At 39.4% G+C, this 17082-nt stretch overlaps 1 protein-coding gene across 2 annotated transcripts in view; it reads right to left on the reverse strand.

Moving 5' to 3' along the window:
• PLCH2 (phospholipase C eta 2) overlaps positions 1-17082 on the reverse strand; it is a gene marked incomplete at both ends in the record, with an annotated part of 126733 nt that overhangs the window by 40128 nt on the left and 69523 nt on the right. The window contains 4 exons of one of the 2 annotated variants that reach the window (XM_082328907.1): positions 5297-5426; positions 5966-6209; positions 6576-6722; positions 12159-12279. In XM_082328907.1, the coding sequence (XP_082185033.1) occupies positions 5297-5426; positions 5966-6209; positions 6576-6722; positions 12159-12279 (642 nt within the window). Of the gene's footprint in view, positions 1-5296; positions 5427-5965; positions 6210-6575; positions 6723-12158; positions 12280-17082 lie in introns of those variants that run through there. The other variant, XM_082328908.1, reaches the window with a different exon arrangement.

A 17082-nucleotide genomic window follows, 5' to 3' on the forward strand; every position in this document is an offset into this window, starting at 1 on the left:
TGTGTTTCCTAAAAGCCTGTTTCTAGAAGCATGAGAAACCAAATGAGAAATTCTGCCAGGGCAAAGTATGAAAAAGGAAAGCTGCTATGTGTCCCAGACACGACAGACAACACTTGCATATTTTTTGGGAAAAAAAAAAAAAAAAAAAGAAAAAAAGAAAAAAAAAAGAAAAAAAAAGGAAAAAAAGAAAAAAGAAAAGGAAAAAAAGGGAAAAAAGGGAAAAAAAGGGAAAAAAGGGAAAAAAGGGAAAAAAGGGAAAAAAGGGAAAAAAGGGAAAAAAGGGAAAAAAGGGAAAAAAGGGAAAAAAGGGAAAAAAGGGAAAAAAGGGAAAAAAGGGAAAAAAGGGAAAAAAGGGAAAAAAGGGAAAAAAGGGAAAAAGGGAAAAAGGAAAAAAGGAAAAAAGGAAAAAAGGAAAAAAGGAAAAAAGGAAAAAAGGAAAAAAGGGAAAAAAGGGAAAAAAGGAAAAAAGGAAAAAAGGAAAAAAGGAAAAAAGGAAAAAAGGAAAAAAGGAAAAAAGAAGAAAGAAGAAGAGAGAAGAAAAAAGAAAAAAGAAAAAAGAAAAAAGAAGAAAAAAAAAAAGAAAAAAAAGAAAAAAAAAGAAAAAAAAAAAGAAAAAGAGCTTCTCCAGGACTCCCTACTTTGTTCTCAATAAAGAAGTTGTCAGCATATTGCTTTGCTCACCTTCACTGTAGACATAGAAAATTAAAAAATAAATAAATCAGGCAAGTTTTTACCAAATTTTCATATTTTTCACTGAACTTCCTTCACGTACTGCCATACACGTGCACTTGTACCAGTTGAGGAAAACGCTGGTAATAAGCTCTCACAACCGCGGACAGCAGCTCCGCGCAGCCTTCACAGAGCACTTGTGTCCTGGCAAGCCGGCACCAGTTCCCAGGTATTTGCCCAAGAACGAAGTACTGCCATAACCCTGCCATTTATTCTAACGCACCCACAGGGATTTTTAAAAACTTACGCAAACAGATTCCTCTTTCCTTGTTCAAAAAGGACGCCCTGCACTTGCTCCCTACTCTTTAATCTTGATGGACCTCCCTATTTTGTCTCTTCCAGTCTCACACTTCAGCAGTCTGCGCCTGTATCAGCCACCGCTCGGACGCTGACAGCAGTATGGAGGAAGTGACTGGAAGAAGGAGGAGTCATGAAGTCACAGATGAAGCTCCTTTAGAAATGAGCCCCAGGTGAAAATATGAATGCGTTTGTGAGCAAGAGGTAGCTAATAAAAACAGCTTTTCCCATTGTAACTATGGCAAGATTTTTTTAAACAACTCACTACTTTTTTAACTAGAACAATTAATATTCAAGGTAACCTTCTTCAAGACCGACATATAATCTACCCTATTATATCTTAAAACACTTGGTGTAGCTATTTCATTAACCGAGAGATTTGATTTTTAATTTCAAGGCTGCTTAATATTCTGATTCTAAGCTATCAAAGAGCAATTACATTTTCAGTTGAGACCAGCTGAGTTTCAATTATGCACTGCATGGAGAAAAAGCAAACCTATTCTTCTTTGTTAATAGCATTTCTAAAGCACCCGATGCGTGTAGTGATTGTCATTGATTACAAACAGTAAAACCAGAACACAGCATACAATAAGCGTAAATTTTTTCCCAGGAAAGTTTTACCCAGTCTCTTCTATTTGGCTTGCATGAAACCTAATGGTTCATGCTGGAAAGAGAGTCGCTTTAATCTACTAATTTTAATGAGCTTTTAAATTCAGTTCTTCACTGAGCTACATCCGTAAGCCTAGTATTTGCTGGTATGAAAGGAAAAAAAAAAAGAAACAGGTAAAAAGCCTTGGTTTTCTCTGGCTGTACATGCATAATTCTCAAAGGCTTTTGAGCCTGGAATGTGTCCCAGAACCGAATTCTTGAAAATCCAGCGACCACTAGGCTAGCATGACTTCGTAGTAAACATGAAGCAGTGCTCAAACAGCTGCCAGTCCAACTGTGAGATTTTCAGGCACCTAAATGTACATTATGTTTCCTAAGGTACATACACACTCTGTCCAGACATTGCATCAGAAAAATGGAAATAGCTAAAAAGTCCTCACCTCCCATACTCTCCTAAGGTACAGCCTGCACCCTAGAGGTCACAGTTTTGTGTATGGAAACAAGCAGGACCTAACACAGTAGCACATACTCTTGCAGCGATAGGATTACAAGCATCCATCCCAATAGCCAGTACTTTTGGAATTTCAAGAACTTTCAGTTGGCAGAAGACATCTGTTTTGCACAAACTGCTGTTTAATGCAATAGCCTCATGTAAAATTGTTTAGGGTCATAACCATGTAGGTCTTAATCTATCAGTTGGATAATTTAGCACCTGCAGAAGTGAAAGACACAAACTGACTTTTTTTGTTCCCCAAACAAAAGCAAAGGCAAAGGCGAGTATCTGCAAGTTCCTGGTGACTAGCATTTCATTCCATTTAAAAATTTCTTTTTCTGTTTGGAAACGTCTATGGTGTTATAATAATGCAATAGTGTGCAACAGCATGGACAAATCTACTTTCAAAATTCATTCTGGTCCACATAAGTTTTATGCAACAGAAACAGAAAATGGTACTCAAAATGAGGGCTAGCATAGTAAGAGCAGCCCGAGAGAAACGAGCACCCAGCTTCCTGGGGCATCTGTGTGCTATAAACCTTTTATTTCTCTTTTATTGAGTAACATACAGGAAAAAATGCTCAAGTATTTTAACTCTACTTCTCCTCTTTATATTTCCCCCCTAGCTGAAAACTCTTTTTTGTAGGATTTTCTGCTCCTAAAGAACAACCCACCCAAACGATGGGTGAAATATCAGCCTGATGCATACACTAGGATAACCTGTACCAGCTGATTACTGGAAACTTTCCAATAGCCTTTCCTTCCCTCCCCATAACCCTGAGTTGCTGTGGTTTGCAGAGTTATCCTGTTTTCCATGCTCCATTTGAGCGTATTTTACCACTGGAGACCCACAAAGGAATTTACATTACACATAAGATGCAACCAGGCAGGCTTCAGCATCAGCTGTCAGCAGGATGAAAGAAAGAGCAGAAAGAGATGTAAGTTAAAAATATTTTCAACCCAGAGGCATTAGAATAAATACATACAGCCATGGAAGAGAAGGAAGGTTTCAAGGCTCATTTTTTCCCCAGTCAAACTAGTCAGAAGATTTCCAAGTTACGCTCTTTCACCAAATTATTCTGTAACGCTCTTCTGCTGTAGTTAAGAGGCCATAATCAGAGGCCATCAAGCGGGTCTATAAAGACTCTTCTTGGCAAAATGCAGTGGCTACATTAGTTTCTAACCAAGGAAAGAGATAATTTTGCCTCTCTTTCTTTTCTCAGGAATAAGTTAGAATACAAGAATGACAGCTTTGTGTCCAAACTGAATACAAAATCACCCATCCAATTGTACACATCCAATTGTTTTCAGTTTCATGTTAAAAGCCACGCTGACTGCCACTATTCTTAGCTTCTCCTGGGTCCCCCACAGAGCCACCCATACGGTGCAGGACGCCATGTTTCCACGAGGTCTGCACATAGGACTCACTGAGCTACGCAACATTATGGCAGTTTATTAAGGAACAAGAGCTGACATACTAAAATTTATTTGCACAAGATTTATAAGCTGTATCATAAAGTCTCACTTGACTGTTTCTTTTTATTTTTTACTATTCTTTAGCAATGGAACAATTCTAGAATTAGTGGCTGTTGCCAGCAAAAGTGCTTTTCATTCAAGGTTCTTAACATCATCTAAACCTTCAAGCTTAGAGTTTACGCTTCTTACCATCCCTCTCTACATGGATCAGTTTCACATACAGGTAGGTAACTCTCTAGGGAATACTAAATTCTGAAGAACGGCACGGACCCCTCCTAAATGATAAACAGAGGCTAATTTTTACATCTTAGCAGAGGTCATGTCAAAATGAGAGCAATCATTCACTAGCATGCATCAGTAAATTGATTCCAAAGAGACTGATATGATTTCAGGTTTCTATTTCATAGGACTGAAGGTTTCTAATGTTCTTGTCCTGCTGCACTAAAAGTAAGATTAAAAAGAAAAAAGGAATTTTTACACTTCGGCAATACCAAAAGGACTGCTTGTTTCAAAGTGGTCTTCTAGCCACACAGCAACAGGAAAAAATATGTGTCCAGGCAGTTTCATTCCATAAGTACTTTATCAAACCGGGACAAATCACTCAAAACAAGAAGAAAAGCTTTGGAAAATGAAGACATGAACTTTAAGAAATCTTTCATCAGTCTTAAATTGATCGCTAACTGCCCAGGAGTTGTACAACCTCAGTAAATGCTTAGAATAAAAGATGGCTCAGTCCTGAAGCACCAACAGAGAACAGAATTACCTTTGCCTTGCCACTGATCTTTGTGTGACCTTAGGCAATTCACTTATTCCCGCTTAGGTTTTGTGAAATTGGGCTTATAACATTTCTCTACCTTAAGTTAGGCAAAACTTACATATTCAGCTACACACAACGCCTGGGACAGATTTAGACTGTCTAGAAAGCCATTGGTAGATAGGTATTTGATCCCTTTCAGTGCTACTGAAATTCCAGTATTTAGTTTTCTCTAAAACAATCTCTCACACCCTCTCCATGAGAACATTCTTTAATATACCAGAGCTGCTGGAAAATGATGCCGAGATGTCCTTGACTCAGCGTAGTGCAGAAGTCATGGCAGCTCACTATGCTGAAAACTGTTGGTTCAACTTCTGCTTAGATCCTTCACACAACAGACTTTTTGATCATGAAAGCATACACATCTCCATAGTTCCGTTGCCCAATAAATTGGGTCAAGGTCAGTAGAACACAGCGTATTGGGTCAAGGTCAGTAGAACACAGCGTCAAACAAACCCTTAGCAGTGCAAAAAACATGACAGATACGGAAGTTTGCACACTGAATATTTTATTAGTACCAGTTATTGGAGGATATTGGATATTTTACTAGATAATATGTATTAGAGAGAATGTAATCAGAGGAGGAAACGTGACTGGGTGTCAGATCAACAAGTATAGCAAAAAAGCAATCTTTGTACTGTGTGCCTTTATGTTATGTAACACCTGAAGGTACCTGGTGTAATGCCTTTTTCTCTGAGTTTCTCTCTGATGTGTTTCTGGAGCTCTCTTCAATTTACCAAACGAACTGTGCAGTATCTCTCAGTAGAGTGGAAACAAACCAGCTGCCTAAGTATTTACCATCTCTCCTACTAGGTTTCATGTTAATTTTCCAGCAGCTCAAACCTTTTTTAGAAAAAAAGTACATTTTCTTTTCTTACCTTAAACATTTGCTTGACTTTTTGTCGGGGTAGGTTCACATTCAGTTTGTGCATTAGCTGGAGCACTTCACTAATACTCAGACTGCCATCACCATTTTTATCTGCCTCATCAAATGTCTGCTTCAACCACATTGAACAGGAGTTAAGGAAGAGCATGGAATATCAAGGGATACTACTGAACATTATGTATATATGATATTTTTCGTGTCCGGAAAGACTGTTATGAGGCTGGGGATGAAAGCTAGTACATAATATAACTCTACTCATTTTATTTCCGTAACAGTTTCTAGACTTGCTCTGCTCAACACGCAATAGGTGCTATTTACCCATACTACAGCACAGAACAACTTACTTCTGAGTTGCAATGCTGCATCACACTTTGTCCTGTATAACCAAATGAAACGGACAGCGTTACACAGGGAGGAACAGATGACAGAATATACCTGTATGGTTTTCAGTCCATTCCAGTCATTCATCTCCAAATCTTGCCCAGAACAATCCTCTTCAAGGACTCCTCTCTGTCTCTGGAAAGAGGGAATGCAATGGGAACCGCTTTGAAGCTTTGAGCCTAGTGCTTACTTTTAGCAAAACAAATACTTAAAGGACTCCCTATGCTATTGATAGCTCTGCACCACTGGGAAATACTCTCAGATAGTATAAGAAGGATATTGGTCTCTGGTCCTTTGGCGTTTTGAGAGGCTGTCTTCATCACTGATCCCTGCCATCAGATATTTTAGCCCTGTGATCCAGGTGCGTGCTTCTTCTCCACTGGAAGATACCAGGTCAAGAGATTCCATATGGTCTCCATAGTAGATGCTGAAGCAGCAGTTGGGATCAAAACTGCCATCGGCATAGCGCTGAAAGATCTCTGATTGCTTCCCCTCGCAAACCTCCTGAAGAGAGTCGATAGAAACTAGAATGACAAAAGCACGTAGTTCATTAATGACTGTGTGCATGCTCTAGGCCGGACAGGATGCATTTATCCTGTAGAGAAATCCTGTAGCGAAAGGGCTCAAACCTCGCACTGCAAGGTCCCCAATTCACACGGGTTTTGTCTGCAACTCATTTACAACATACTACACTACTTCAACCTGCATAGCTAACAACAGCAACATAATCTTCATAAACTATTAATCATAAAATCATTTACTGCCCTTTAAATTCGAGTACAAGATTCTTCTTGATCACCTGAATGAACCAAATCCTTCATGCTCGTTTGTTTATAAGAGGGCAAGACCCTAGGAAGACTCAGAAGAAAGGTTCTGTGGCTGACACTCACTTTTGGCTTTCTCATTCTTTCGAGAGGGTCTCCAGCGAATACATGACTTGTGTTCATCCAAGTAATAGAAGCGGACCAACCCTTTGGAACTGCCACGGAGTTTGATCATTTGGGTACCAGCTTGCATGGTGCTCATACATCTTTCCACTGAAGAGAGAAAGAAATAAAGCAATAACAGTAAGTCAGACTTTACTCCCTTTAAAACCGTCTTTACAGGAAGAAAACATATCAAGCTGCTGCCGAATTAACTGTTCAAGTCAAAGGGTAAAATTTCTTGTACTGTCTAATGTAAGATGTCAGGTTATAAGACCAAAAAGTCAGAAAGATTCTTGGCAACTGTGGACTTATCTGCAAATATGAAAGTTTTCATTCCCACAGTAATAGGGAAACATACATATGCTGGAATTGGCGCAAGGTACATACCCTTCTTAAGACCATCCCAAATGCTTAATTTGAGCTCCTACAATATGTAAAACTTGTGCTGGATACAGTATGAAATTTCACCTGGAAGCTCAGATCCTTGGCCAGCAAAAACTAGCACAGTTCCATCCATGTCAGGAGAGTTATTTTCATACTGCCTCGCTTCTTTGCCACTTTGTGGCATAACTTCCACGTTATGCTTCCTGTGCTTTAGAGTTCATATTCAGACAAATTCAATTAATTTACTCAGGAAAAGAAGGTTCAACAAAATAGAGTAATTTGAAAACAGATCACTAGTAATAAAAGAAAAATTAAATTTAAACCCACAATTCTGTAGAGTACACTCTTTACGTTAATAAAATATTTATGGAGAGAAGGTGTTAAATTAAGAACAAGATAATCCCTCATGTAACATTTTATTTCTTAAAGCTGATCCCTTGGCTTCAGTCACAGATGCCCTTAGATGAAATCAATGTGGCCAGCAGGTATTAGTCATAACAGCAAAAGCTGTGCTGCAGCTCAGAAGCGTTACTGGAATTCACTACAACATCAGATCCAAAGTGGATTCAAACTTGGCTCAGCCATTTCCCAGACACTGCAATCTTTCCAATACCTGCTTTCATTCCAGTTCAGAAGAAGGATACACACTTCTCAAATTTACTGAGAGATAATAATTATGGAAAGCTTGAACTTATTTTAATTTCACAAGGTTTATAGTTTTTTGGAAAAAAAGGTTTTGGTCAAAATAGCTAATAAAATTCCTATTAGCACTAATCACACAGACTTCAAACCACATTACATTTCCAACTTCCTCTTTGGAAGTTATTGCAGTAAATAATTTTATTTGAGGAAAGGAGAAGAGCAGAAATGAGAGAAGTATCAAAGACTGCACCTGTTACAAAGCAGAAAATAATAAAGAAGTACCAAAATAGAAGTATGTTTTATGCAACACACATTTACTTTGCTTTTACGGAAAGTTAGAATATACTCCTTGGCTGTTAACATTTTAACAAGCATCCTTGGATAGCATTTTTAGTGCAGCTGTTCATTTCTGTGGCAGGATTGCTCACCCAAACCTACCCAGAGCATTACAGTACCGCAGCAGCCACGCTGCCGCCAGTTCCAGCTGCTCTGGGCACCGGGCTGTTCTTTGGCGATTCAGGGCACAATTGCAATTAATGTTTCCAGACACAAACCTGAGTTCAGTTCTGTTCAGCGTACCTGGCAAGCGAATGGTCAAACCACACCGAATACTTGTTTTAAGTATCTGTTATTATCATTTGGGTTTTGGTGATACAAGGAAAGGAAAGCACAAGAAACGTCTTCCTTCTTGTGTCAGAAGAAGAACAGCAGCTTTCCTGGGCCCTACTAACATGACAGGAAGGAAAACCTTCAAGGTACTGCAGAGGCGTCAGCCAGGGGCAGCTGGGCGAAGCCCAGGAGCCTGAGATGGAGAGGGGAAACTGCAGCTCCACGTCTCCCCAGATGTGTGCGCACCGAAGCGCACCCCCTCACCTGGCTGCGTGACCGAAAGTTTAGAGCACGAGAGAGACCGGCAGAAAAATCTGCAGGGGGAAAAAAAATAAAGTCATAGTGGTACTTATACCAAACAAAAAATAAAATCTCTTTTTCTGAAGTCTTTCACAGCATGTAAATGAGAACAGCACACTGATGAGAAGACAAGTATAACTGCTTCTCCTTACCATTCTTCAGATACCTTCTTTAAGGATTCATTTCTATACTTCAAATAAAAATCCCTCAGTCTTGCAATGAATCACTTTTTGGAAGAAATGGCTCCTATCTATCTTCAATTAAGGCTGAAGTTTTCTTCTTGGTTGAATAATATTTTGCACTTCAATAGTACCTTTTTGCAGAATTCCATTAAGGTTCAGCTCTTTTTTGATCTAATGAGTTGCCTCAATTTGCATCTGGACAAAATACAGTCATGGAGAGACGCTGGATCTCTCTCTGCGGCAAAGAGCAATGTCATAGCAGAGCAGGAAGAGAAGCGTAGAACACTCAGTCCCATTCCCGTGTTCTTACAAAGCGACACTAGACTGACGCAGCGAAAGGACTCAGAGTGATTTTTCATAGTTCATAGTAACATTTATAGTTACTGTAAAAAGTTTTAAAGTAACAATAAATAACAAAACTACACAAAGCCTAAATCCCTACAATTTGTCCTGACACAAGGAAAAAAAAAGACCCCAATTTCATGCTTATTGTTCAAAGGATGTTCTAATGTCTGTTAATTAATTATTTATGGTTCAGTAGCATTATTGTCTTTTAGGAGTTTCTGGGTTTGATGTAAATGTGTGAAGGAGTGGGAGTATTTTAGCATGTGAGGATGAAAAGTAGTTAGAAGGATTGAGTCATTGAGTATTTTTATACATGGACCAGCTTTGTCAAAAGACTGATGCCCAGAGTTCAATCCGGCTCCAGGTTACGTCGTACAGCCCCAGCCCCAGCCAGTCCCTCCTGTCGGGGGCCAGCATCGCGCCGCTCCGCTCAGTCCTGCCCTGGTAACAGACTCTGACAAGATGCATCCTGATTATATGCTTAAAACAACCGCTCTTCTAAATACTTTAAGGAGAGAAAAATAGATTTCAGAGGCTTTTTTTCTCTTCAGGGCCTCCAAAAGATGCAGCATGTGTGTGAGCCTAGAGAAACCCCTCCAGCATTCGTGTACTATAAGGGCAAGCTGTTCCCTTAAAATATTGCCAAACCAAAACAGCTTTCCCACATGCAAACAGAGGACTCCCACACTTGTCATACATTCAGCACTGCGAATCCATTGAAGAGATAATAATTGCTATGTTTTTTTAAAAGTCTCACTGGAAATGGTTGTGCAGCTATAACTGGTTCATCATTAGGTAAACCAAAGAACTGACTGGCTCCAGCTATTCCTGCCAGGAATATCAGTTCCAGTTTAGACAGGAGGCACCAAATCTTTTTAAAAATCAATATATAAATACAATAATATAAAAATAGATAAAATAGGTAATATATATAATATATCCAGTACAGCGTGGTGGGAATTCTGTTCAGCTGAAAAGTCTTGGAATTCGAAGATATTTTGAAAATTCTGCATATGAACTGTACAGTTGATTTCTGTGCGCTTGAGGAATCTCCATGACAGTTCATCACACCACTCATAATAAAAGCTCCCAGAATGTCACTTCTGACCCTGAAGCAATTCACTCAAGTAATGGTCTTATCACAGAAGCTTTAACATTAACTCTTGGCTACAGCAGCCTGGTTTTGTTCCTTATACAGGCACCTACGCTAATGGAATACATTAGCAGTAATTCCTACTTGACACATTGCCTTATGAATCAAATGAATTGCAATTAAAAACAACTTCTGTTACATAGAGGATTTAGCATCCTGTGGTTCATAATGGAGCAAACCATCTTTATTTATTTATTTTTGTCTTTAAACTTTACTTATTTATTTATTTTATATTTATTTATTCTTTATTATTACTTATTTAAAGTACAATCTTTTCCTTACAACATGAACTCATTGAGGGAGATATTGGTTCAGTTTTCTCTTACATAAAAACTGGACTGTTCTTACTGGATGAATTTTACTTCACACACACACACACACAAAATCCCCAAACCAACTAAAAAACCCATCCAACAACAACAAAAAAAAAAACAAACACCAACACACCCCAGCCCAAACCACCAAAAAAACTCAGAACCAAAAAAACCCCAAAACCAGAAAAGGAGACATTCATGCAGTGACTGGCGTGATCAAGAGTTAACCTACGGTATTTTCTGTCTACAGTGTTCAGAGAGCAGGTACAGCAGGCTGATTTGCATCATTATGCCAGGATCCAGTTAAAAACCAGACCACATTACCTTCAATAATCTTCATGTGTTTCCTTTTGCATACCTACAGCCTACAGCCTTTTGAACCAACCATCTTATTACTAGTGCAGGAACTTTCTCCCCCTTATTTGCTCTCACTGACTCAAGCCTCACTAAATTTCAGGACTCTCTACTATTCTTTTCATTGGCAAAAAAAAAAAAAATCTTTAAGTATCTTTGAAATTATCTGCATAATTCTGCCAGCAATGGTTGGGACAGTGTTTGATGCATACAAGAGAGAAGGCAAGACTGAACCTACCCTTAAAGCGTACAGCCCCTAATAAATGAGCTGTTAATGGGAGAAGAGATGCTCTTAATCCTGTGGAAATTAGTGGGCTTAATTCGAGGTCATTCTGCCAGCTCTCCATCTCGCGGCTGAGACTCCATCAGCCATCTGGGTCCAGGGAAATGCAGAAGCAGAGCAGGATGGCATTTCTCGACCTCTGAAAAAATTCCCATTAGTTTCTAAGTTTCTAAGCTATCTATACCTCCAATTTTCTTGTTAAAAAATATCTTTGGTTGGTGAAGCTGACAGATGAGTAGGACAAAAAAGTGCTTCCAAGGCAACAAGTGGTTCTGGTCAAGGTCACTGCAGATTTCCTTGCTGGACCTGAGTGGCTCAGGAAGACTGCTATTAAAAGGTATTTACCAGAACAGGAAACATCTCATTTCTCTAGCCATTTCCAGCTAGGTTTGCTGTTTTTATTACATATTTAAAAAAAATACAGTATGAAGCAAAAAGGGACCCTACTTGGATAGTTAGGGAAGCTTACGGATTTTGCCATATCAGTACTGAGAAAAAAAGCTCTCAAGAGCCCAGTGACCTACGGTGGAAGACGACAATGGAGATACTACTAAATGCTCATTTCAAAGACTGAAGGTTACAAATATTGCATGAAAAATCAAAGAGTTAAGAGGTGTACAAATTCTGGCAGATAGCAAACCTGTCTTACTGTGGGTAGGGAGAGGGAGATAGATTCTATCTATGCAATAGAAAATTTCAAAAGGTCCACACATGTCAAAATGTACAACTTCCCATTTGCTTTTCCGGAAGAATGTAAAGAAATCAATAATGAAATTTTAACTGAGAGGTTCTTGAAGACCAAAAGAACTGCACTAGCAACCATGTAAAATAACATAGGACTAGGGCTGTGTCTCAAGTTCTTCCTTCTTTTCCACTCCCCCACAATACTGCTAGACAAAGTTGTCACTAACTAAGATTTAAACATGAAAGCTTTCAAGATGATACCATCTTGTTCAATTAAGTAGCAGGTATTCATCTTACCAATATGGCCGATTTTCCATCTTGGAGAAGCTACGATGATGCCACCAACCCAGAAAAACTCTTCAGCCAGACGGGCCACTGAGAACTTATTTTGAAGCAAGGGAGTTTTTGAGGCATCCATATTTGAGACAAAGGGCAACTTCAGAATTGCATACAAGCACTGCAGGCCTTAGGAGAGATCAAGGTTCTGTAGTACACATTCTCAATGTCATAGCGTAAAAATATTATCAGGAAAAAACAAGATAATCAGCGATTTCCAAAATCCAGTGGTATTTTTCAGGTTGTTACAGAGCAGTTTCACAGTAAATTTAGGCCTCCTCCCCTGTCCAGATTTAGAATATTAAAATCCCAACAAAATCCTTTTTATTCTATGTGACGTACCTACGTGTCTATTTTTGACAATTGGGTGGGTTTCAGTTCAACATTTTAACGATGACACGTGATGAACACAGACAGGGCCATGATGCAAGATGGCATGTAGATGCATCCATTCCTGGACAGAAAGGCCTCCCGATGATATTCTTTTTCCTACCAGCTGCTAAGCATCCACCAACACATTATACCAATTTACAGCTGTTGGCTTCTCCATGCCGCTTCCTCCTTCTGACAGCAATTCCTACATAGAGGTACCCCTTTTATAGATCTGATTACTAACAGATTTACAAGTCCCGCTCTGGCTGAGGGCTCTACTTGCTCTTCATAACCAACCAACAATATCCATTGCAGTAAATAAGTGCAAAGTTAATAGTACAATCCATTCCCCTCTCTGCCCTCCTGAGGCACCCTTGCCTTTCACTGTGAATCTGTCCAGGTGCTTAAGCTCTTCTGTCTCTTTCCAGGTCTGAAAAAGCAACAGTCACATTTTCTTCTCATACAGCTCTTCAAAATATCATCGTACCAGTCTTCATCTTTTCTCAGAAGGTTCTCCTCAGTATTTTAATGGACATGCCTGATAGAAGAACGAACATTTCTCTCTAGGCAGAAAAAACTAGATACGATGCAAACACAGCAACACATGTTTGCTTGAAATCCTAAATCCATCATACGCACTAATCCTAAAGCCGAGGTTCTGCCCTATCCAGTCAGGGATTTAGGTGACACGTTACAGATGCGGGGGGGGGGGGGAGGAAAAAAAAAAAAAGCTTTTTTCTTTGCCTATGTTAGCAGCATCTTTCCCTCTCACAACCCCTTTAGGAATGTCTTTGCAAACTGACAAACTGACACAAGCCCATAGAAGACGCTTGCTTAGGGCACAATGCAGGCAGCTACACTGTACAGAACAAATGCTGTACACAGAAACCAGGAACAGCGAGGCTGCTTGAAAACTGAGAGAGATAAAAGCAGGTAAGGATTAATATTTAAAAAGCACTAAGTCACTACCTCATTCCATTTCAAATGCATCCATTAAACTCCAAATACAGGAATCTGTCATTTATGTTATCACAACCTCTTAATCTACATTAAGTTTTAAGTACAATATACGATTGCTCTTGCCATCTGTGATCTCTACAAGGAGCCTAATGTGCTTCTAGCTTGATGAGCTAAACACAAATTGCCCGTTTAAAAACACATTCATTAAGTGCTTCCTACTCCTCCTTTCACAGTTTGAAAAAGCTTTAGCGTGGTTAATTCTAGAGATGATTCACTCTCAATTAGAAGCTGTTTATTTCACCACCTATGCCCACGGTCCTTATCTTAGACTGGACTCAGAGTTTAACCACAGATAAATTCCAAAGAAAAAACAAACTGGGTCTGTGCTAAGGGTCAACGGCGGCAATAATGCTACACTCTTGTCACGTTCTGCTCTTTATTCAAATGCTTCAGCAATAGACTGAGATGACTGCAAACTAATTGTCACCAGAGGAGGAACAAATTCTTCTTTAAAATGCTAAGAAGCGTATATCCATACAACAGAAAACTGCTACACAGACGGCAAGAACCCACGAAGTATTGTTCTAAAGATCCTAATCCTTTTTTCAGAGGAAGAAGATCTAGCATGGGCCAAAATGAGACCTGAGAAACGTGCGCTTAATTACCTGCTCTACCCCATGCTCCTCTGAATTTCTTAAATAAATCAGTAAACAGCTGTGTGGGTAATTTCCATGCTATAGAAATAAGATCTTAAATGGGAAGAATGACACTGTTGTACCTCACAAGGGCAGAGATACAACTAAATGTTAAGGCTCTCAATCATAAGACAACAGGGCTACAGTAAACTTTTGCAATAAACCAAAAGTATTCCCGTTGTTTAGCTCCTTTTTTTTCTCTTGCAGCACTCATCAGCAGGATTTCTTGCAGTCTTCCAGGCTGCACATGCAACAAAATCTCAGTAGTTGGCACTCTGTGCTAGGCAGCAAAAGGTACTCCTTTTAGAATTCAAAAATTAATTCTGCAAGGACATGGTAGATGTAGTGCTTAGGGACATGGTTTAGTGGTGGACTTCGCAGTGCTGGGTTAACAGTCGGACTTGACAATCTGAAAGGTCTTTTCCAACCTAAACAATTCTATGATTCTATATCCAGTCTGACTCTACCCTCTTTTAGTTTAAAACCGTTACTCCTTGTCCTATCACAACATGCCCCGCTAAAAAGTTCATCCCCATCTTTCTTAGAAGCCCCCTTTAAGTAGTGAAAGGCTACAAGAAGGTCTCCCCGGAGCCTTCTCTTCTCCATGGATGCGACCATCCAACCAAGTCCTCAGCCATCGAACAGTCCACCCATCAAATCCATCTCTCTCCAATTTAGAGAGAAGGATGGTGTGGGGAACCGTGTCCAAGGCCTTACAGAAGTTATTATATTAGATTCGCAGTTCAGAATTAGAATTCTGCACAAGCAGGACTTTGAATGTGGATTTGTTTTTATTTGAGTACAGAGAAATGCCCGTGATTTATAGCACCAGAAAAGAAGAACTCTTTCAATGTTCAAGTTAAAGTCAGATTCGTAATCCAAAGCCCACCCATAGAAGGCACTGTCAATCCTTCCTTCAGGCCTCCTAAGAAGATGATCACATAAACAGAGGAAAATAAAATCTTTCAAACAGCCCCTCTATTTACTGATTATGCTGAATACTAGGTAACAGTGTGGGAAAGCAACAGGAAACAACAAAGGGTTAAACATGACATAATCCCCCTCCCAACTCTTAAGCATACTGAGCTTAGTACTTAGGATATAAGCCTGTTGAAATGGGTTTCTATTCTTGCCTCACTTGACATCTTCAGAAAAATCTTGCTCACCTGACACAACATGCAGATTAAAGACTTCTTTCCAAGGCACTTTGGAAACTTTTTATTCTCTGAGTGTAACAAAGGCTTTTCATGCCACGAAAAGATTTGAAAACCAACAATGTTTGAGTCTGCAGGCTGGCCTGTGGCTTAGCTAAAAGTGGAACTCGGAACACTTGACAAACAATGCTAGAATGTCAAAAGTCTTGTAAAAGAAGAGATTTGCTTCAAGAATGGCAGAAAAGCCAGACTCCATCATACAGAGAAAGAGCATCTTGCAGAAGATATAGGAGCACAACATACATAGGGTTTGGAAGATGGACAAAAGTGAGCAAAGTGGAAATCCTCCTGAGACAAATGCGTTTATCATTAATGCAATCCATCAGGATGGATGGATTCCTTTCCAACATGCATGTTTTACTGTTGAGGGAAGGAAAAAGTGTTAAAATTTATTTACGACATATGGAAACAGCTGGAGCCCTTAAAGTAGAAAAGACAAAACTAAAAATTTTAACATGGGAAATTTCAATACATGGGCCAGACTCTGATCTCTCTTTTGTCTTCTGTACATCAGGATTCAAGCAGAAGACAAAACAAAGAAGCAACACAAGAGGTAAATTAGGCTCGCAGTGCAGGAAGAAGCTTGAGTGTATCAGGTAGCAGCGTGCAGACACAATTTCTGTGCTTCAGCTGGCTACCAGTTGAAGATGTCACAGAAAATACTTCATGTTAACTTAATAAACTGTTTTTCAAAGTTGAATATATTGATCATCAGAGACATTAAATATTACAGACTTGATACTGTACTTGCCCTGTAACTCTACAAGGATTAGACTTGTAACTTCACAGCTATGCACTCCATTTATCCTTGCATGAACACACTACAGACCCAGTTTACCAGATTAACAAACTAACCTCATCACTTAGAAACACATGGGCAGCAATTAGTGATACACGTATTAACTTTAATCCAGGTATCACTATTTCCCACTTCCCATCCAGGGAAATCTTGCCCCTAACGGCTGCAGAATAAAAAGAAAAAGATTGCCAACCCACAACACAAGTCATAAAATAAAAGGAGGAAACAAAAGTTTTTAATGTCATCAGGCACACTGCCATTTATCTGTACACTCTCTCTCTCATTGACTTTTATCTTCCCCATTGCACTTTCAGCTGTAAACACCAGTCAAAAAGCATTGGAAAAACTGCAGAAATTACAGCTACATCTTAGACACCCCAGCCTAGGATCTTCATATGAGTTAGCAGGCCTGTTACTGTCTTCTGAAGTACTAAATGCCAAGATGTTTCTAAAGGAAATAACAAAACCAAAGAAATGTCATTGAAATGCACATCACTAAATACAGTTTAGAAATACATCCGAGTTACAGTAAATGTTTGAAACCCAAATACGTAGGCATGAACACGAAGAGCAGGAGCACAAAGCTTGACTTGATGAACCGAAGTGATGATGCTCCTTCACTACTTCTAAACATGTGATTTATGTTTCTTCCCTTTCCCCCAGAAATGCTGCTTCCTAAAGGTCTAAAGCAGCATGATCTAGACTGCAAGACCAGTCAACTCGGTTTCAGTTTCTCCTCTGCTGGAGCCATTTGCCTCTGGGTCTCCATGGCGCTCTATGTTCTTTTACTGCTATGTGTCTGTGCAGCAGCTGCCTATGCTTCTGGTATGACCTCTTCCCAAGAG

Source organism: Platalea leucorodia (genome assembly GCF_965183815.1).
Source record: "Platalea leucorodia genome assembly, chromosome: 17".
In the NCBI taxonomy this organism is placed as follows: Eukaryota; Metazoa; Chordata; class Aves; order Pelecaniformes; family Threskiornithidae; genus Platalea; species Platalea leucorodia.